General features: G+C 36.0%; 1 protein-coding gene across 3 annotated transcripts in view; it reads left to right on the forward strand.

Annotated features, from left to right (window-relative positions):
• The window catches only part of VIPR2 (vasoactive intestinal peptide receptor 2), a 57,859-nt gene that overhangs the window by 12,832 nt on the left and 23,627 nt on the right, over positions 1–21,400 (forward strand). For all 3 annotated transcript variants that reach the window (XM_064445010.1, XM_064445009.1, XM_064445011.1), the window contains exons 3-4: positions 3,072–3,179; positions 6,898–6,995. In XM_064445010.1, coding sequence (XP_064301080.1) covers positions 3,072–3,179; positions 6,898–6,995 — 206 coding nt within the window. The remainder of the gene's footprint in view (positions 1–3,071; positions 3,180–6,897; positions 6,996–21,400) is intronic.

Below are 21,400 nucleotides of genomic sequence, written 5' to 3' on the forward strand. Positions count from 1 at the left end.
CAGTTGTGCCACATCTTGACTTTCCAAGATCAGTGGGAAATTAATTGCTAGTTTCAGCTGTGCACAGTTAAGCTTGTGCTGTACAATAGAAAAAAGTTGTTGGGATGGAAGAGACAAATTGAGGCAAGTGCAGTAAGAATGGACTTGTCAATTGTATCCCCCCCTCTGCATAAGGATGTGTTTTTCTAAGAGAAGAAAAAGATAAATGGTTGCAATATTGTCAAAAATCTGTAGTAATAGGAGGGGGAAATGAGGAAAGTTGTGAGTTGAAAGCCCAGAGAAGTGCATGTTGTTTAACTGTTGTTCTTTTAACAGCCCCTAGCAGCGCACAAGTAACACCAAGGTTTCAGCATTCAGCCCTGGACCAGTTTTTAGAAACACACTGAAGTCATGCAGTGACTATAAATGCCTCCAGGACATTTTAGCAGTTTTCTCAGATTTCCTGTACCATTATAAATAAGCCTCTAAATATGCATAAATTGAGGCTTAATGTTCTTGGAATTCTGATGGCAGCCACTTAAGTTTCACTCTCATGATTGTTGATGCATCTGAATGTAGTATAGATGTAGGAAACACATCTTTTGTGTTTTTTTTCATCTGTTTCATTTAAGGAATCTGAAAAAGTATCCTTCTCTCCTGTGCTGTAGATGTCTGTAAAGTCCTAAAATACTAAGGAAAAGCTGAGGTAAAAAGTGCATTCCACACCACATGTTAGTGACTTGTAACGTTTTGAATGTAAAAAATTTGTAGAGTGATTTCCTTCCTTCAAGCTAGCTTCGAGATCTGATACAAATTGTGTTGATTAATTTTGGTGGGAGTAGGACTTGGGCTCCTGTTTTTCTGTATAATATTTCACATAAGTGAAGCTTGAGTAAGAGTTTAGTGTTTTTTTGTGGAAAAGGTACTAATGGATCTCTGAAGTCCCTGTTGTTTAGCTGCCTTTTTAGACCAGTCCATACAGCAGTGTACCAAAATTTTATAAAGGCCTCTGAACTGTTTGCAGATTACTGTAGCAAATCCACCATTTTACAGAGAGTGTACTGAACAAAAGGGAAAATCTGTGAAAGTCATCAGCTTTGATGGGTGTGCATGAACACTTTCATGACTCATCTCAGCTGTCACTTGTTAGTGGAAATGGGGATGAACTAAAAAGCTCTGAAGTCGGACAAGATGCTAATTATTCTTGTGTACTCCAGGGCTTGTTTATGCTGGCTCAGGCACTACATCCATCAAAGCTAAAAGAGTTGCATTTTGTCACTCTAGTTCTGAGTGCTGGCAGATGAAGAAAATAGTTTCTTTGTCTTTCTTGTATGTCATGTTGTTGATGTTGTTTCTGGCTTAAAATCAATTGGGAAGGAATCATGACCTGAATTGGCTGAAGTAAATATTCTTTTACTCTGCATAAGCCATGGTGTTGCATCACAGAGATGTAGGACTTGATTTTAATCCAGTACTGCAACTCAGGAAGCACCTAAGCATGTTTAAATTCCATTGACTTCAAAAGTTACAAAGACAACTTGCTCAGATGTAAACCTCTTAAGTTATATACCCTTGGCCAAGTCAACATTATGTCAGAGATACCATTACTAATGCTAAAAGAAAAGCCACAAGTGCTGGAGGGAGTAGAAGGTAGTCAGGTAAAACAGAGCATAGATAAAACCCATGAGTTAGTTCTTAAAGGAATGTATGAAGCAGCTGTGAGGGCAGATAGGCTAGAGAAAGACAAACTCTGCATGATCATCAGGAGAAAAAAAGGAATGATTACAGAATTCAAAGAGTATTACATTCTGAGTCAGTTGCTAAAAATACTTATTGAAGAGGTAAGGACCAGAAACCTGAAAATAGTGAATTGTCAACGGGAACAGAAACTTCTCAGCCAACTGTGGAATACAGATGAAAAGAATGCCACTGTCACAGTTCCTAGTCCTACGTAAATCTCCCTTACCCTAAGGTAAGGCTAAAAGAAGGAATCCGATACATTGGCCTAGGAGTCAAAGTTACTAAAGGAACCAAAATAATTAACCCTCTTCAGGTAACTGGAGAACTTGACAAGCTGAGGTTAGTCACACAGTATTAAGCAAATAAAGGTGGGATTGATTAAAGTCAGGTATCTACAGTCCAGATTCTGCAACTGAATTAACAGCTTCAGGCTCTATTGGGAAGAAATAAGCATTTTTTAGGATGAAATTCTTCTGACCCATTTTAGGTGTTTGCTTTAGAAATACATTAATTTAAACATGAGTCAGCAGTGCACCCTTATGGAGATGATGCTTAACCATATACTGTGCCACATAGGCAAACTGGTGGAACAAGAGAAGCAATTGTCTGTCTCTATCTGGCTCTTGTGAGGGTGCATCCCAGTGGCGTACCGTGTCCAGTTTTGGGATGCTGTGTACAGGAAAGCTATTAATCAGCTCAGCAGAGAGCGTGGAGATGGACTAGAATATGCAGCATATAATGATTGACCAAAAGCTAAGTTTGTTCAGCTTGGTGAAGAGTGGTCTGATTGCTCGCTTCAGCATGGGCAAAACCATAACAAGTAGTTTCTATCTACTAGTAACAAGTTGTTACTAGTACTACTATAAAACATGTCTATAACGTTTTATGATCCCCCTTTCCTGAAATAAATATACAGAAGCATTCTTTGTTCACATCTCTGCTATACAGTTTAGGAGAAATGATTTTGTTAGTCCATGCCCACTGTTTCAAAAATTCTCCAGTCATGATGTGCTCCCATTGTATTTGTGATGCTGAGTCCAGTGAACTACTTTTACTTTTCTTAACTTTCTCGTATCTTTTCTTAGCATGATCTCATCAAAATGACATAGTTTTAATGAGATATTTTGCAAACAATGTATTAACTGACCTAAAAATAAGCTGGTTAATCAACAGACTGTTATGATTCCCTTAACATTTTCATACAAAATACCACCTCTGCAACTTTATTGAAAGCCTCTAGTCTTTCTTGAACTACCAACCAAAGCTTCCACCAAATCTTTATAAGGTAAATACAGTAGGGTGATTCAGACCAAACTGAGCTTTCAAGTCTGTTACTGCTGATTTTGTTTCAGGATGTGTTGGAGTTTGGGATAACATCACCTGTTGGCGTCCTGCGAAGATTGGAGAGACTGTCACTGTCCCTTGCCCAAAATTATTTAGCTTTTTTCCTGGAAAACCAGGTATTTAATTTCAAGGTGTATTTTTGCTGGCTTCTCTTTGGTATTTTATAACATAATATGCTAAAAACATAATATGCTAAAAATGGGGCGGGGTTTGCGGTGTAAAGTTTTTATTTTCTTCTTAAGGAGTTAAAATAATAGATTCTTAACAGAGCTGTTCATGGTACATCATGGAAAAACCAAATAATTGTCTTAGTGGTCCATATGGTGTTCTTTGAGTCAGACACTAAATATATATATTCTGATGTGGTGACACTCATCAAGGCTGAACACATTGTTTGCTTCTTTTGACCTATTTATGTTAGACTGACATCTTTAACAGTTGCCAGCAGATCATGTGCAGGTCATTCCTTCTGTACTTAGGAGAGGAGCTCTGCCTTGCCTTCATGAGAATCATGAGCCAACATTAACACAGAATACCTAAAAATTATCACTACTACAATTTAAGGCGGTTATTATGAAACCTTCTATTCTGCTTTTTAATGCAACTTGAAAAGAGGTCTTCAGTGTCTCAGACTGCTGAAACATTTAACTGTTTTAAGTCTATCATCTTCTGCACCATCTTGTCAATATATCATACTGCAGTTTAATTTTGCACTTTGGCTTGTCTGTGGGATTTTAAAAATAGATTATGCACATGTAGCATTTCACATGTGTATCTCAAAATGCATCAGGAAAAATCTTCTCCCCATTGCTCAGGTGAGAAACCTTTGTCATGAAGAGCTGGTGAAAGATCAAAACTTATCACAGTGATTTAATTCTGCGTTTTCCTCCCCGTGGAGAGCTTTTTAACAATATTACTTTTAACATAGAGGCTAACTTGGGGTATGGCTAAAATACATTTATTCTCACAACTGTTGATTAAGTCTTGTTCCAGTAAAAAAATAGATAACTAAAACAGTCTACAGATGAGCAAATATTTTCATTCCTGGAGCTGGTGAAGCTTGGTTAGTTTATCATGGATAGTCTATAAACAGTTTATAAAGGGGAAAGTGTACGTAATCTTCAGTAAATCTTGTGAAATCTGTAAAAGTATTCAAATGACTCAAATGACTATATAAAGGTGTTGTCATCAGACAAGGCAAACTAATAAATATCAACATTCAAAATCTGAATTAAATCATACTGCTTCTGTCTATTTGTCAAAAACTAGAGCATGCACACTCTCTCTGGAGTTTGGATGTTTGATATTTTACTAATGTTACTATCTTACATTACAATAACATTTTAATTTGCCTATTTGCAATTGCAAACTGCAATAAATATTTAACTCTGAAACCTTCACCATGCATTACAACCCTGTCTCACTTGGGCATGGTGTCGTCAAGTCATCAAGACTGAAAGATCACTTCCTTTTTATAGTTTGCTCTGATTTTCCCATGTACAGCTTTTTTAAAGTTACCTGTTTACTTCTTGCTTGTGGAAAGAGGGTGGTTTCTTAGAGGTACCTGTACAATTAACAGGATTTTTAAAATCTTGTCTCTATAATTTCAGAGAAAGAAGACAGCAAACATCTTGCATGGTTGATTCAATTAAGATCTAACATAGTATCTCAGCACCTTTATAACGTGGTTACGCTAAGGATATATAACATTTAATTCATACACAGCACATTTCAAATTCACTTCATTCTTATGTCAGGAAATTATAAAAATATCTTTAAACAAGAAATCTAGCTCTTTTTATTTAGCCAGATTTGTGAAATGTACGTTTTCATTTTTTCGAGGTTTAAGAGGAATTAAAATTCTACTACAAGATGAACTATACTACCTTATTTTTTATGGAAGTATTCCAAGTCATAAGTAGGCTTTTAAATACCATCAGTTCTTTAAAGGATTTCTTAATTTAAATTGTGAATTAAAAAAAGTAGTTGTTTTCTCACCTTTACAGTGTTTGGAGAACTGGCTCTTAATGTCTTCTGTGATGGTCAAGGTTATAGTTTAAGCATACCACATAATTAACTCTCTGTTGAATATTAGTAGCTTTATATTAAATTACTTTTTACTGTAAAAACAGTCATATTTTCCTGTAAAGTTTTTTCTATATTGTATGTGATGATGTAAATATATGAGTATCAGAAAGTTATTCTGTGAATTTTTTATTCAAATGCATGTGTCAGGTTACAGGTTTTAAATGAGGTTGCCATCTGAAGTATTTAATTGCATGGAATGACGGTGTAGAAATAAACAATGTCTTCCATAGAACTTTGCCTGTCTTTAAATTAGAAGGCCTTACAGTAGCTACAGTAGAAAATACTTCAGCATCTTGAGTACACAGAGTCTTTTTCTTGCAAAACTGGCTTTGACATAATTTCTGGTTCTGTTAACACATTCCTTTGCTCTGCCTGGTTAGAGAATCTAACTCTTCAGAATGTATAAACAGATTGCATTTTCTTTAAAAAATGCCATGTCTATGCCAAATGGTAGAAGTCGTCCTGTTGTTTGAGGAGATGCTGTGGTTTGAGGTCAAGGCCTTGTTATAAGCATGAAAGATTTGGTTGTTGGTTGGTCAATCATTTGTAGGATATTTACAACTTTCCACTGAAGACTTTATGCAAGGAAGAAATTCCAGTAACCAATCAGCAAGATAAGAATCACAAAAGCTTTAATTTGGAGCGTATGTAAACACATTTGGTTTTTCTTGGCCAAAGTTCATCTGTGACACATAAATTTGTTCTTGTGTGGTGAAAACTAGGCATCTTTAAGTCAGTCAAAGACCAGTGGTAAACTCCAAACCAAAGCAGTATATTATTATAGATTTCAAGTATCATGGATATAAAAATTGCTATAAGAAGGGTGAGGTAAGTTGTTTATGATTTAACATTGTAAGAGTAAGTTATAGTAATTTTAATGACTATTCTTTATTGTGACATGAAACTCTTCAGTTTTCTCATATTGAAGCTGTTCCTTATTGTCTGAACATTAGTTCATATTAATTAGATTAAGAAGTAGAATCATGGGTTGCCCCCATCTCACCTGTGTGACTTCATCTGGGAAACATTGACTTCTTTCAGTTCCAACCAAAAAATCCTTTCTGAAATTAGTAGATGTTCAAAATTCCTTTCCAACCATACTTGCATATCTCCTGTACATTCCTTGGACTACATTGTTTCAGTGATTGTTTCAGAGAGTGATATCCAGCATGCATATTTATTTCCTCATTCTTCAGCCTATCACATAATTTGGCCTTTAAAGTGCATTACCAACTCTACCAACATTTGCTGTAGCAGCAATTCATCACCATAATATCTAGAGAGCTTTTATAGCTCTTCCATAGATCATTTGGTATTACCTTCTCAGAAAAGCTTAAACAGGAGGTTAGAACAACTCTTACTTACATTATTTTTCTGTCACATTACTTTACCTACAAATTATCCCCTTTATAGAGTGAGCTCCCTCCAGAATACTTTAGATAAAACAGCAAAATATTTCAGGCTTTTGCAGATGTAACAGAAATAGCTGTTATACCAAAGCAGAAGCCTGCTACCACAGCTTGGAATTCCTTTCATTTTCCTTTAGTGTAAAGGCAACTCAGAACAGTACAAGCCAAAGTAATATGGATGAAGAGCACATGAAAGGAAACGGCTGGGTTGCTTTAACAGGAATGCTAGGAAATGCAGCATGTTCACAGAGAATTACAAAGTTAGGTTGTCTGAAGATTTGTTGATGAGGAGAACTCTGAGTCTTTCTGATTTAAACTCTCAAATTTTGCTTTACAGGAAATATTAGCAAAAATTGTACAAGTAATGGATGGTCAGACATTTTTCCTGACATCTTCAGTACTTGTGGATATAATGACCTTGAGGATGATTACAAGGTAGGAAAAATACTTTTTCTATTAATTTAGATGCTGGTGTTCAATACAGCTATCAGGTATATTCTGCTTCTAAATAATTCCCATTTTACTTTGTCAGAATTAATGGAAATCCGTAGTAATTTCTGGAAGCATCAATTGCTGTATGCTGTATGCTGATTGCAAATGTCACATAAGATGATATCAGGAATGTAGAATTCAGTAACTGTTTGAAACTCAAGGCTATAAACAGGCTGTAATTGCAGTAATGCATCTGTATTTCTCATACTGCGGTGTTAGTGGGCTTACGCACAGTATGTTTTTCATTGTGTTATTTCTAGAAGTTTCTAGTATAACAAATCCTAATACTGTAATAATCTGTTAATAATAATGCACCACTTGATTGCTGGTATGTGTTTAAGTTATAAGTAAAATAGAATTAATTTAAGTCATTGGATTTATTGCAAATTTATGTTGGACTTTAAATTGTGTTAGAACTTAGAAGTAGTTCAAAAAGATATCAAGAGATCTTAAATACAGCATAAATGGAAAAACAAATATGTTCACTTTGCAGATCCTATCTCTTGTTCTTTTTGTTGAAAGAAGTACTTTTTCTGTCACGTTTTACCTATTTTCTATCTGTTTTTCTGCTGAGGCTAATAGAGAAGGATATTCTTAACAAGGATGAGTTCGTTGTAAAACTTATGTTATCATGAAGAGATGAAGCTCTCTCCTGAATAAAGATACTTGACTGGTTGGATTTTTCTGGACTCTAATATGTGTGGAATAGCTCCAGCAGACCTGTTCTGTCTGGTTTGCAGAGATGTGCTGGCATTCTAGCTAAGACATGCAGTTCTTGCCATCTCTTTCTGTATTTAAAAGCCCGGCCATTTCTGTAGTTGAGAATAGTTGAAGAGGAAAATGGAAAGAGTGTGTTGTTTTCCCAACTTTTCTGAAGACACATTCTAAAACATTGTTATCATCTGACAGCTTGGGGATGCACACGCATTGCTGCCATTTGAAAACACGGTTGTTCCACCCAGACATTGTCATGTGGAGTGAAAATGGGTCAAGAGGTAAAAATTCAAATTAACAAAAGATAGCATTTCAAGTAGTGAGCAGCACTTAATTAGCAAATGAACTAGTATCATAGAGAAGCAGTTTGTGTTTGACATATTAGTAATTTGAAGAAGAATGAAATGCAAGTTGACTATACTTGCAGAAATGAACCCAGAGAAAATGGGAATAGGAAGTAGTAGTAATATTACAAAAGAACAAATAATAAACCAGAGAGGATAAAAATCAGAAGAGAGATGTTTAAAGCAGGTACTGAAAAAATTATTAAGAAAAATACAATAGATAGATAGAATATCGTGGATATCTAACGTAGATAGTCAGAATAAATGCATAGCATGTTACAGTGAAGGAAAGGGGAAATGCAAGCACTGATTGCATTTCAAGCAACATGGCCCGAGGGCTGCATCCTTTTTTCTCAAGTACCAGTGTCATTACTCAGGGAATATTCTTTGCGTGAAGATCATAAACTGATTATTTCAGTGGGACAAGACAATAATTCTTTTCTAACCTTAAAGGTGACAAGTCAAAAAGTGGATACAATAGTGCTGGCTTGTGAGAAGGTAAGCTGTTCCTGTGCAAATATTATATACTTTGCAGTTAAAGAAGGACAAAAATTATCAGAATAAAATCTGAAAAGGGAAACAAGAAAGCATATGTTTAAATCCATCTCTTCATGGGACACAATATAAAAATGCAAGTATCATGCAGTTGTGAGGTTTCAGGAGGCATTTAAGGTTCTGCATCCACCAGCTGTTACACAGAAAGATGTTTTCTTGAATTCAGATTTTAGTGCTCATTGGTAGCACCTCAAACCAAAAAGTCTTTACTTGACATCAATCAGTATAGTTAATTTTTATTTGACCTAGAATTTCAACAAAAAGAACTCAAAATTAAATCCTAAGTGTTTGGATCCAAAATATTTTGGAAACTAAAATATTATGTAACAATATGCTTTGAATGATGTGTGAGGTTGCCCTCAAAGTTACGGTAACTAAGGAGATCATATTTTAGGGAAGGTGGCAAAATACGTTTCTTGTGGTAAGTCTTAAATTTTTTTCTGTATGGGTTCTCTGAAGACAATGTTAACGGAGTAGGTAGAAACAGTCTTTGTTGTCTGTTTGGTGCCTGTATCTTCATTGCTGAATGAATTTCCATTATAGATCCAATTAAATTTTTTTCCCTGTCTTTTAGGATATGGACTTGTATCTATACTTCAAAGGGGACTTATTTCTATACATATTTTATATTTATTTATATATATGCGTACACACAGACATATATATATCTTCAGGTATGCATCTATTTGGGCAGATTTGAATACCCTAGAGAAGGTTTAAATTATAGAGATTGGTGAGCAAATATTGAACAGGCGATTTATTAATAGGTACCGAAGTTTTATGCTGAAAATGCACTGAAATGAGAAAGCTTATTTAAAAATACTGTAAGCATGTCATCTATTATTTATCTGCCAAGTTCACTGATATTGTTCAGGGTATGAAAGATCTTGTCTGCTTCCACAGTTTGCATTGATTTTACTCATTCAAAATGTTCATATTTTATTCCATGTCAAATGGTATATTGGCAGGTTCTGTAAAAAAACTATATGCTTAACATTTTGAAATTAACTAGAAGTTCCTGATAATCACCCTTAAATAGAATATTTTATTTTATGTTAGATTTTTGGTAGTATTCTTTAGTGCTCCTGTCTATATTTAGAGGGGCCAATTTGACAAGTATGACAGTGTCTGAACAAACCATCTGTATGTTGTTATCACATCAAATTGTAGATCTAAACCTTTATTATATACTTCCATTCTCTTTCCTATAAGTAAACTAGTTACTGCTAACCTTCAAGATAAAGTTTTAGATTTATGAAGTGTCTTTTTTTCCCTTTTATGTTTCTGGTGAGGTCATGGCAGCACTATGCGAAAATGAATAGCATGATTTTACCGTGCTAGAAACACATGTCAAGGTGTATTAACCCAATCCAAGCCTCATTGCAATCTTTCCTTTCGTGTGGACATATTTTGACATCTTCTATCTAGAATGAACAAGCTAGAGATGTTTCCTAGCTGTACTCAGAGGGTATTAAAATCTCTGTCAACATTATTAATATATGGCAAGATGCCTTGTGAATGTAAAGGACTGAAATGTGTCCACTTTACTTAAAATAATGACTGGGTCAGTTAATACAGTGTTGTCTAATCTTAGCGTGAATTGGCCCAAGTTTTATTGAATCACACAAAAAAACAATATATACAAGTTACAGGCTATGTGATTTGAATGCATAGGGTCATACAAAGGCAAATCCATGGAGAGAAAGATCCTCAGGGCTGTTAAATGTGATGACACTCTTGAAGCTTATGCATAAGTAGAAGCATTATCTATGGAAGAAGTATTCCCCTATTCGGCCAGTTTCCCGAAGCATTCACTCGTAGGCTGCTGCCAGAGATAACATCCTGGGTGAGCTACCCACTACCCAATACAGATACATTACCAAAGACAAGTGGAGTCAAGGCAGTGAGGTCAGGACTGACACAGACACTGTCTTGAATGTCTGTAACTACCTTTAGAAAACAGATGCGTTACTACTGTCTGTGAAGTGGTTCATTGTACTGGACTAAAGCATTGTTTGTACTGAGACTAAATTGAATCCCTCCCTCTCAACAAAATGTAATGCAGGGCAGCCATCTACCAATGCTTTTTCTATGTGCCTAGAAGTCATGCTATATTTATTTACATTACATTCTGTATTTTTCATTACTTAATGATGCTGCTATTATTAAGAGATACTTCAGGCAATGCTGATCTCGTCTTTTTGGGTGATGGTTAGGCTTAAGGTAAATTGAAGGAGAGATGTGTCAAAAGGGATATCATTAACTACTTGCATAAAGATTATTAAATACCATGACGAATACCAGTTTTGTTACATAAATTTTTAGTAAATTCGGGTTTGCACTGCACCATTGTAAAAAGTGTGGAAGTGCCTGATAAGAAAATAGTAAACTGTCCACAACATGTACTCGATCTCTTTATCTCAGTATATGTATTCCTGTAAAAGTAAGAACTACAAGATTTTAGAAATTGCTACTGTGTTGTTGAATTTCATTTTGCAACAGGAGAGAGCTAGGGGCCCTTATTCCACTTCTATTTGCATTTGCTCATTTCAGTGTTTCTAAAGCACAGAACTCATTTGCTAGGCCCAATTCTGATTTTACAGCATTTGTACAGTTTAAGGTTTTCTGATCTGTTCTTCTAGTATGAATATTTGGATATTATGGAATGTACTATGACACGTGTATCATGAAAATGGAAGAACAAATTTTAATATACTTGTAAATAATCTTACCTGTGAATACTAGACTCTCTTACACACAGTATTGCATGAATATACTAGCCCACAGAATAAACAAAATGAAGAGTCACCTGGGATGCTAATGATCATAAATACTTTAGTATTATTAGTATTTAGTATTGTTATTAGTGTTTAGTATTAGCAATAGTATGGTTTTTTTGTTAAAAGAACAGAGATGTGAGTTTTTCTTTACATTAAGGATGACATCTGGTCAATTGTAAAACTCCTTTGGACAAAGAATCAGGCCATAGACTTTCTTTAGAGCATTTTGTCCTTCAGCACTAGATTACCCTTGCACCCCTAGAGGTCCTTCCAGACCAAGGCTGAGGTTGAAAGATCCACTGGGTAACTCAATTTTGCCTAGGAAGCTTCTGGGCTATGTCTATTCTGTAAATAAACAGAAGACTTCTGTCTCCTGAACTTAGTAAAAATAACATGAAACTAACTTTAAAGGAAACATTAGCAGAAAAAGGAGTCTGTTCTAACAAAACAAAGCACAAGTATGCATAAGAATAGAATTTACAAAAAAGTGTATTGAACATAACACTAATCACACAAACCTGTACTAATCCAATTTATTTTTATATGTGTGGTTTTTGTACTCTTCTAAAACCTGTTAACATTAGGTGGCCACAAAAATAAGAGGAAAAAAGTTTCCATAAAATTGTTCTGAAAAGCATAAGCTACTGATTTTTGCTGTGCCTAACTACCTATTGAGTTTAGTTTAGTGACTGTAGTTTGAATATTTTCTTCAAAATTTTAAAAGTAAATTGTTGGATTTCATCTTTGGAATCAGTATTGCTTAGATAATTGTGAATATTTTGCAGAAGCCAGCTGTTTTTACTCCTGTAGCAAAAGTGCGATTTTTGTTAGACATGCAGAAAATTTCATGTCATTTCAAGTTCATAATGGCATTTGAATTTCATATGCACGTCTCGAGTCAGTTTATGCTTTGAATACAGTTACAAAATCTCAACAGGTTTTGATATTTATCCTGTGTTAAAATCTTATAAAAATATAATTTAGTTTTAAATTCTGTTTTGGTCGATCCATACCTTCTTTGCACTCATTTTACTCCTGCCAATCTTGTAAATTTTTTACTAAGTTCAGAGGTTAAAGCTAACGTTTAACTGAGAACTGGCTAATTATGGTTCACACAGAATAGTAAGTAAGGAATAAGATATGACCATCTTGCATAAAAGAATGATTTCTGTGTGCTGTCAGATTTGGTATTGCTTTGCCGGTTTCTTTTGCAGCAATACAATATAAAGAGTTTGTTTCTAAATGGTACTATGTAAAAAGTAGTGACAAATATTTAATAGCTATAACTAAGTCAATATTAATCTAAAGTAATTCCCTTGTTTTCAACTACCACAACAAAATGCAGAATTTAACTCTTTGTCTTTATGAGCGTTGTGTGTATATTTAATAAACATAAAGTTTCAGAACACCATTTGCCAATTATTTTTTGTTGAGTCACTAGGAGTTGTAGATGTCTTACAGGCAAATTAAGACACTGACAGCTATTGTGCTGGACTAAAAGCACAAAGAATTCTTGTTTTGACTTTAGTCAGACTATTTGTTGTAGAGGTCATGCTTGTGTACAGAATTCCAGAAACATTGTTTTAAATAATGTGGTTTTTCTGGAGGAAGACAACCTCCTTTATTCTCCCTAGTGGGTAGAAGTGACTGGAGTCATTTTACATCCAGGCTGCCTGACAGTTACTGTCAAGCTCAGAGTACATAGCTAGAGGCTAAATTAGAGGCACAGTTACATCAGTGTGGCTGGACAACTGACTCTTTGTTAGAAAGTTCTTGTGGGGTTTCACCTTTTTTCTTTCATTTAAGAATTCTAAAATCAGAGACAAGTAAGACGAGTCCAATTTCAGAAGATTCAGTCAATGAAAATTTTCTGAAATAAAATCTCGGCCGTTTCTTCAAGATGGTACGGAATGATAAAAAAAAGAAACAAGTCCATTTTTGTTGGGCTTGTTTCAATCAACCCAATGCTGTTTGAATCACAGCTACTTTCTTTATGTCAAAGTACAAAACACTCTCTTATTAGATAGTCTAATGGTTGAAAAATATTTAAAGTAATATTTTCAATTCTGTAATATCAACACCTGCCATGCAAGTTTGTTTATAGACAGCAACAATTTTGGTAAATTTATGCAGCTGAATGCAATTTATGCATCCACATCCACAGTTGGAGTTATTAGACAATAGTCCAGCTCCCTACTTGAATAATGGGGTTTTATGATGTCTTCAAAAATTGATAAGGTGAAGGACCGTTCAACTTCCAATTCTGTGAACAAACTGAATATAGCTGGTATAGTTCCATCTGCTTCAAGAGGTTACACGTGGCTTATATAGAGAGGGCATGACTCTTGGGAGAATGTAGATATAATGGCTCCTCTATTTCTTGCCAGTGCTATTGAATTGGCCATTAGATGCTTTCTAAGGACTGAGATCATCTCAGTTGCAAGTTGGTAATAGCTGAAGCATGACAGCACTGGAGTAAAGGATATCTCTAGTGAGAATCCTTTATTGCCCTCAGGGGATTTCTAGACCATTCACTGTTCCCTTTAGCAGATGCTTTTACTACTGGCTTTGGAAATTCAATCTTTACACATAAAAAATAATCTCAGATATGGTCTTAGATAAACTTGTGTTGAATTCTGAGACTGCCTGCAAATCAATTTAAGCTGCTTTCCTTCTCTCTGACTTTTTAGGAACAGTTTTTTTTAAAAATAACATCCTTCGTTTTTTCCTTTGGATGTTATTCCTTTTGTCTGTTAATTTGATACCTTTGCAAACTGACAGCCTCCAAAGTTGGTTAACTTGGCAGCATGATGGCAGATCATAGTCTAGCCTGGCCAGTCAAGAGCAGACCTGAAAGGACCAATTTGTCCATTCAGCCATGAGCCCTGAGGAGTTATGAATTAGATATAAACTCTCCAGGACATTGTGGAGGCATTATTACGAACAGGCCAGTCAAGAACTTCATTCAGGATACTCTATTGGTAAAAACAGCACGTAGTATTTTATTCATAAGGGAAGGAGTCCATCAGGCAAAAAATACCTTTCAGTGATATTCTCTCTCTCCCTCTACCTATTTAAGTTTAGATTCACATCTCAGGAAAGAGAGGGTACAAGTTATACCGTGAGGTACTAAGAGGAGTCATAGGTCTAAGACCTTGATTGTAAGATAAAAATGTGTTAGAGAAGGGCATTTAACTCCTAATGTTTTTATCAAAACTTTTCCTCACAAATGCAACATAGGGATGATATTTAAAAAACAACAGATTTGAAATTAACATACTGGTTTTCTTTAACATACTATAAAATCATTCTGCAGTACTGTCTTCTGTAAGATATCCTTTAAGAGGAAAGCACAGGATATTTTGAAGAAAAATAACATCTGCAGTTTACAGCAGCTAGAATTGGAGCTGTGCTTTCTACGTGCTCTGTGCTCATTTTAGATCTGGTGAGAATGACAACTCCTTTTGACCAGTGTCTTGCTTTGAATGAATGTAAATTACAACAGAAGAAATTAATTAAAAAGGCTAAGGCTCTAATCAGTTTAACTATGTGGTTTTGAAGTAAGCTGAATTGATGAACATTGTATTTAATTTTGTTTAAATTAGGTTTACTTGAATTACCTTAATTTCTAGCTGACTTTCAAAGTATACATCATCTGTGTACATAGCTGTATTTACATATTAAAGCCCCTATCTATTGTGAGAATGGTGCAAGACAAGATTAAAATCCACAACTTTTATATATTTCCATGGGAAAACGGTATTTAAAGCATAGCTTAATCAGTAGCTTCTGACACCTGACCTTTTAGTAAATTACCCTTCAAAAATGCCTCCTCTCTCACTTCCCTGTAATTTCTTTGTACCAAGCACTACTGGTTTCTTTTTCATTAATCTTTAGTAACTTTGACATACATGCTTATTATGTTATGTGATGCTGGCATCACTAGGACTGTGTGCAGTTACCGGTAATAGTATGATGGCTGCTAATGTACAGACACATCATGAAACTGAGATTTTTGAACAGTAAGCAAAAAAAATGTACTTTTGCGTGACTAGAATTACAAGTCAGATGAATTTCATCTGACTAGGTTATACAATGTACTCATCTGCATTTAATCCAGACAGTCTATGCCTTCTCTACAGTCAAAGCAGGTCTAGTCTTTGGAGTCTGGATGGAAATCATATAATCATAATTTCTTTGAATTGCTACAACCACAATGAAGCACATGAATCATAGTGCAGAAGAGTGTTCTCCCCCCATCTTGGGAGACAAAGACTAATTCTGTTGAGTTGCCTACCTTTTAAAAAGATTATATCCCACAGTTACATGCATTAAGCTAAACAAGTCTTACCTTATTCATTTCATCTACTCACCAGTAGTTATTTGAAAGGTTTTAAAAGAATATGTTATATTTTTATTTCATTATATTATTACTTAGGAAACAGACTTGTGGTATCAGAGAATCCCATGAGAGTTGGACCTCAGTTGGAAAAATTCCAAATAAAAGCAAAAACAAATGCCAGACTTCAAATTTTGGCCTTCAAAACAAGATGGAAAAAAAGAATAAAGGAAAAAATCTTAATGGAAATAAAAACCAAAGTTTTGTAATGCTTTTACTGCCCAATGGAAAGCTGACCAAATCAGTGGAGAAACTCCTGGGACAGAGTCATCTTGTCTAAATTTAGACATCTGTCATCCTCATCCGCACTAGTCTCTCTAGGTTCCATTTATATTTAATGAAGAAAAGGTAGCTGGCTTTACCTCACTATCCTAAATTATTTTAGATACCTGTCTTAGGATGACATGAATAGCACTCTGCTGCTTCTATTCATTGGTTATAAAGAGAATCTTTATACCTAGCTCAGATGGCCTCATCCCTGCAAAATTCAGTGGCTGTTAGTGCATCTGTTTCTTTACTGTACTGTCCTGCACTTTATTCTAACTTGTTTTGAGGAAGTAGACAGGGACTGTGCATTCCTGGGTAGGTAAAATATTTACAGGAAGGCAAAATTGCTTATCCTAAAATCAATTTTATAGAGATCTCCAAAAAAAATTATTCCACAAAAAATGGAAAAAGCACTCAGTTGAATTACATAAACCAGATAAATTTCAGTGTTGTTACTCAGTGTAATGGATTCCAAGAAAAGAGGAAGTAAAAGGTATGTTGAGTTCAAATTGTTCTTGACTTGAAGCAATGCAGAACATATAAGCAGAATCAAGGCTTTCCCATGGGAATATTGGTCTGACTGCAACTTCCCAATAATGACTTCTGGTCCAAAATCGTTCTTATAAAAACCTTAATGAATGCCATCTAAAGACTATATAGTGACCATGGATTGTTAGAGTCTGTAAATCAGTTGATTCTGTGCTCTTAATTTATAGAAGTATGATGGGTGCTGTGTCTAGGACAGGAATGAGGGGAGGAAAAGAATGTAGGAGCGGTGCAATTCATTCTGAAATGAAGATGGGCAAAAATATGGAAAAAGTGAGCAAAGACAATGCAGACTAAACATAGATATAAAATTGATATACTTGGCACCAAACAATTTACATATTTCCTAAACAAAAACTTCCAAGGCAAGACAAAGATTAAGGACAATATACAACCTCTGTCTGAATCTGGTATGCTTGGGCCTTTTAAAGGATTATTAACATAAAAATATAATACAAAAATGAGAGAATTATCTGATAACACAAGCAGTGACTGTTTCATAAGCAGTGAACTTGTTGAATTGCAAATAATTGTATCAGAATAAGTGATCAGAAGACAAGAGGTTTGTTCTTACCCATTCAGAGGAGAAGCCAAATGTGAAACCTGTCACCTTATGCATCAGGTTTTCTTATCTGGTGGGCACTGACTCGGCTGTGTTCAGAACATCAGAGCAGGTGCTGGAACAAATTTCTTGGGTCTCTCAGTGATGGCTGTGCCAACACAGTCAGCTACATCAAATTATTTTCCAGTTGTTTTCATTCACATACTTGCTGCATATTTTAAATCCTGGAAAGCTGAAATTTAAGTTGCAAATCAAAATTCCTGAAGTTAGATATTACTTGAGATGTAGGTGTCTAATCACTAGTGTGTGGAAACAGGGCTTGATGTGATTGCTTAAATAGAGGTATCTAGTGCCATTTGACTAGCTGCCGCCATTCCAGCCAAGTGGTGCTTTGCCATATCTGCCATGCAGGTGTCTTGGATACTCTAGGGCATCAAGTAGTACTACATGATTACATTTAGGCAAGTAGGTGTGGCTTGTTCATTATGTCAGTGGAACTTGTTTTGACCAAATGGTGATGTCTACTTAAGGGTGAACTGAATGTCTCTTTTGACTGCATTTTTTCTGGTCTGGAATCTGTAATCAGTATCTCCGGCTGTGTAAGGAGGGCAGCTACAATGTCTGTTGCTATAAAAGTCAGAAAAGTTGAGCAAACCTTTTGGTAATGTAAAATGTTGCAAGTGGGATCTTGGAATATGGGAACAGGTCTCTGTCCTCTCTTACTTGGTAATAAATTATCAGCCATGATAGCCAGCAAATCTGTTCTTACCTCACATGCTGATCTGAAATCAGCTGGTGCTAAATCTGGCACGTTCATTTCAGTGTAGTTAGTTTGTAGCTTCACTTTATTTAGTCTGTTCAGCAAAACAAGGCAATTTGATAATGGGGTTCTATTGCTTAGATATTTTGTAGCTAGAATGACGTTATTCTCTATTTGGTTTTCCTTTATGAATTTGAAAGAAGAGGGGGAATGTCAGTGAGTTTAGGTATTCTATCCTGATGAACAGAATGCACACTTTTGACTGACTGTGATTTAAGACATTGAAGACATTAAATATAAAGATGCTGATACAGCTTAACTGAATCGTATTATGTGATAGTAAGATGTGTAGTACGTTTGTGTTTGTGTATGTTGTGCAGCCTGGATTAGTCACTCAGAACATAAAAGACATATTGCCATAGTACAGTCTTCGAAATCCACTCCCTGCTGTAAATACAAAACCCCTTTGGATTAATTAATAGTAAAGGATGTTGTGACTCATTTTTGAGAAACTAATGTTATATTCAGTGGCAGGTAGAAGACAAGGACTTGAGTAATGAGTTCTCAAAAAATGTCAAACGCGTTCAGGAATAGCTACTTTATATGGTTGAAAGAAGACATGCATGTAAATATGGGATAAGTAGTTACTAGTGACAGAATTCTATAATCAAAACTGCTAATATCTTTGTTGTAAGCTAAATGTATTTTATGAACTCAAATATTCTTAAGGATCCTTGCATCAAAGTAACAAAGTTTCTAGTACTGTCAACTTCCTACTAATTCCTGTGTATCATATGTGTGCAGAGTTCTTTACAAGGTCTGCAGGAAAAGGCTGTTGTGGGTTAACCCCAGCCAGCAGCTCAGCCCCACACAGCCACTCACTCACTCCCCCATAGTGAGATGGGGAGAGAATCAGAAGAAATAGAAGTGAGAAAACTTGTGGGTTGAGATAAAGACAGTTTAATAAGTAAAGCAAAAGCTGCACACACAAGCAAAGCAAAACAAGAACTTAATTCACTGATTCCCATCGGCAGGCAGGTGCTCAGCCATCTCCAGGAAAGCAGGGCTCCATCACACATAAGAGTGATTTGGGAAAACAAATGCCATCACTCTGAACTTCCCTTCTTCCTCCTCCTTCCCCTAGCTTTATAGGCTGAGCATGATGTCAGACAGTTTGGAATATCCCTTTGGTCAGTTGGGGTCAGCTGTCCCAGCTGTGTCCCCTCCCAACTCCTTGTGCACCCCCAGCATCCTCGCTGGCAGGGCAGCATGAAAAACAGAGAAGCCATTGATACTGTGTAAGCACTGCTCAGCAATAGCTAAAACATCCCTCTGTTATCAACACTGTTTTCAGCACAAATCCTACGAGCTGCTATGAAGAAAATCAATTCTGTCCCAGCCAAAACCAGTGCAAAGGCCCAACCCCAATGTCAGCAGTGAGAAAGTCAGCACAAGAGAGTTTTTAAATGAAGCAAGGAGGGGATGGGAGGGAGTTTAATGTCTAGCCAGAGGGAGCTAATCTTAAGTCCCGAGTATAGAGACCATGATACTTACAGAAAAGAACACAGTTGGGTCGGTTTAGTCATCTGTTTAACAGCAAAGGCATGAGTTGACATGTGTCAAACTCATGTTTCTCGTCACCAAGTTATTTCTGCTCCTTACGCAAAATTAAGACTGCCTGTGGATCAGATCTTATAACCAACTTTTGCTGCTCAGCAGCAGAAAGGAACCTTACAGCTGCTTTAAGATTTTGTAGCACAATAAGAAACCTGAACAGGTGGGAGGAAATAATTTCAGCTGGGCACTGTGAAGGGCCAGGACACAATTTACATCAGAAGTCCTGGTTTATGTGCTTTCCTTTTGAAGACTATTAACAAATACAAATTAAAGGAGATCAGTGGTTACTTTAACATGTTGGGATTTATTAAGCTACTTGGTAGTTTCCAGGATAAGAAGATAAGTGATGTAAAGTTGTCCCCGTGTGCACTGTTACCAGATGTTGTGTGCATGGCTTTAGCATACCCGGGGAGACTCCTGTTCCTGGTCTGCAGTAGTGTGTTTTTGAATATCACTGTTCTGTGAAAGTGAACAGGAAAACTTCTACTCAGTGTTTAAACAATGCAGATTCATTGTCATTGCAACTTCTTTTGCAAATGACATTTATCATTCCTCAAATTTACACAGTGGATGTTGAGATTTTCTGCTTTAGAGACCGTCCAGGCTTCTATTTGTACACTCAGTAGAAATGTGTTTTAGTGGGGTCTGCAAATGTCAACATGTTGATAACAAATAGAACATGTTGTGGAACTCCTCTGCATCATTTCTAAACTTTACACTCTATTTGCAACTCCTGATGTGCACGAGGTCAGGAAATAAAATTCATTTTCTTCCAGAATACTGATGATGGGGACGTGAGACTGCCAAATTGTCAAATCATTTATCAGAGCATCCTTCTTCCATGATTTTGCAAAGGAGGTCACGTTGAATGAAAGGACAGTGCCCAAAATATTTGCAGTATTCTTGGTGCCATGGGCTGTTGTAATTGCTGCTGAGAAACTGTTTATCGCTCTGTTCTCAGAAAATTGCCTGGAAACTGGCTGATATTCCTTTTGCTATGACAGATGCCAAATTAAAGAAGCGTAGGGGTGCTCTGCAGTGCTTGTCTGTAGGCACAGTTTTTAGAGCTGTCCAAAAAATGAGCCAAACTGGGGAGTATAATTCTGCCATTCTAGCAGGGAATTGAATGGCAGTTCTTCAGAACTCATTTTATGTTAAATTATCTTAATTTTGAAAAAAATATTTTTAGAGTTGTATTTGAAACAGTTTTAGAAACATTGTTCAAGAAACATTGGTCTACGTAGGGTCCTATTTAGCAAACACAGGGTTTGTGTGGAAAACCAGGATCTTTTCAGGCACCCGTCTAAGTGCAATCAGTTGTACGCTCTGGGTAGCTACACCTTAATGAGTCACTGTGCAGCTTCTTCATTGTCCGTAGAAATATATCCAATGAAGTCCACACTGACTGCTTACATGGATACAAGAAGTGCTTCCCAGAAGGCCCTGTGAAGAGACCCTACGTTGCCTTAGATTTTTATATCTGCAGTGTAGGCACCTAATGCTAGGTGGAATGGAGCCTATGATCTATGCCCACATGGAGTCCCTAGGAATGCATGGGTCTTTCCAAATATGCAGAGCTGTAAAGTAATACTTTAGGTTTTACAATTTTAACCACCCAGGGATGCCAATTTAAAAACAAAAAGAAAACAAAAAGCCAAGCAATATTTACTCAGGGTTTTAACTGAGGAACTTGCTTACAGTCATTCTAATGGCACAGGAAACTTCATTAAGTCCGTATTTTCCTTCTTTATCTCTGCAGTAAACGAATATTATATAAAGCAAACAAAACATTAAAATGTCAGGA

This window comes from Phalacrocorax carbo, chromosome 2 (genome assembly GCF_963921805.1).
Source record: "Phalacrocorax carbo chromosome 2, bPhaCar2.1, whole genome shotgun sequence".
Lineage (NCBI taxonomy): Eukaryota > Metazoa > Chordata > Aves > Suliformes > Phalacrocoracidae > Phalacrocorax > Phalacrocorax carbo.